A 1457-nucleotide genomic window follows, 5' to 3' on the forward strand; every position below is an offset into this window, starting at 1 on the left:
CACACACACACACACACACACACACACACACACACAGAGCAGTGGGCAGCCATGTTTGCTGCAGCGTCCAGGGAGCAGTTGGGGGTTCGGTTCTTGCTCAAGGGTCTCTCCTCAGTCGTGGTATTGAGCATGGAAGAGAGCGCTGGTTATTCACCCTCCCCCACCAACATCCCTGCCGGACCTGAGACTCAAACCCATGACCTTTGGGTTACAAGTCCAACTCTCTAACCATTAGGTCACGACTGCGATATACAGACGTGCAGAAGAAAGAAAAAACACTAACTCCTAACCAAATACTAATTTTAAAGCATGCTAGAAACCAATTTACACCCTCAGTTTAAACTAGCATCACCAAACAGCATTTTTTTTTTTACCGTTTTATGCATTGTGGATGAACTTTTAAAATTATTTGAGCCTTTTGCAATTTATCTTTCATACCTGGGGAACAACTACTATACTGAATCAAAGCCCGTCAACAATTTTAAGGAATAAACATCCAATAAGTCGGCTTCGCCTCAGCCTTGCTAAAAACCTAATTTTACAACATATTTTCGGAAATACCTTTCTAGCCATAAAATCACCTGTTAATTTATTATCTATTAAACAACTCACATAATTTAAATTTTTTTGACTCTATTACCATATTGTTAATCTTAACCAAAAAAGTTCATCCTTTTTTAATTTCATTCCAGTTTTACCTATGTGTAGAGAAAGTTTATTGTATAGAAACTAGTGCTGTCAAACAATTAATTGTGTATTGTGTATATTTATTTATTAATCATTTGACAGCACTACTAGAAACCATTTTGACATCTCTTGTAACTACAAATTCATCATTTTCTCCAGGACCTCTTTATCTTGATGAAATACTGAAATTGCTGCATCATCAGCATAAAGAAAAAGTTCCTCTGAACATGCTGCTTTAAGATCATTTATATATAAAAGAAAAAAATAAGGGACCTAAAATACTCCCTTGAGGAACTCCACAATTAACAGATAAAGGACCAGACAATATACCCTTAACATCGACTCTCTGGCTTCTGTCATCAAGACAGGACTGAACCCATCAAACCCAACTGCCTTTAATTTATACAATAAAATCATGTGGTCTACAGTATCGAATGCTTCCTGAAGGTCCAACATAACCATCCGACAAAATCTGCCACTGTCAACAGCTTTCCTTATTCAGTCAGTCATATGTAATATACAAGTCTCAGTGGAACTTAAAGGCCTAAAACCTGACTGCGACTCACACAAAATATTTATACTTAACACTTATACTGAAGATATTCAAAATTAAAGCTCACTTCAAACTTTCTAGCTAGGCTTCCTCAATGCTTGTCTTTTTTCATCTAGTTGCGTGTTAAAAGATGTTGGTGTATGTTTGTTTCTCACCTTTATTCCTGCAGTCCTGCAGCTGGAGACCGAGACCCAAACCCAAACCCAGAATGATCACC

At 37.4% G+C, this 1457-nt stretch overlaps 1 protein-coding gene across 1 annotated transcript in view; it reads right to left on the reverse strand.

The window, feature by feature from the left end:
* The window catches only part of LOC107747745 (venom phosphodiesterase 1), a 33073-nt gene that overhangs the window by 30934 nt on the left and 682 nt on the right, over window positions 1-1457 (reverse strand). Inside the window, exon 2 of the mRNA XM_016562334.1 lies at window positions 1396-1456. Coding sequence (XP_016417820.1) covers window positions 1396-1456 — 61 coding nt within the window. The remainder of the gene's footprint in view (window positions 1-1395; window position 1457) is intronic.

The sequence above is a fragment of the Sinocyclocheilus rhinocerous genome, unplaced genomic scaffold (assembly GCF_001515625.1).
Source record: "Sinocyclocheilus rhinocerous isolate Xijiao unplaced genomic scaffold, SAMN03320098_v1.1 scaffold5672, whole genome shotgun sequence".
Classification (NCBI taxonomy): Eukaryota; Metazoa; Chordata; class Actinopteri; order Cypriniformes; family Cyprinidae; genus Sinocyclocheilus; species Sinocyclocheilus rhinocerous.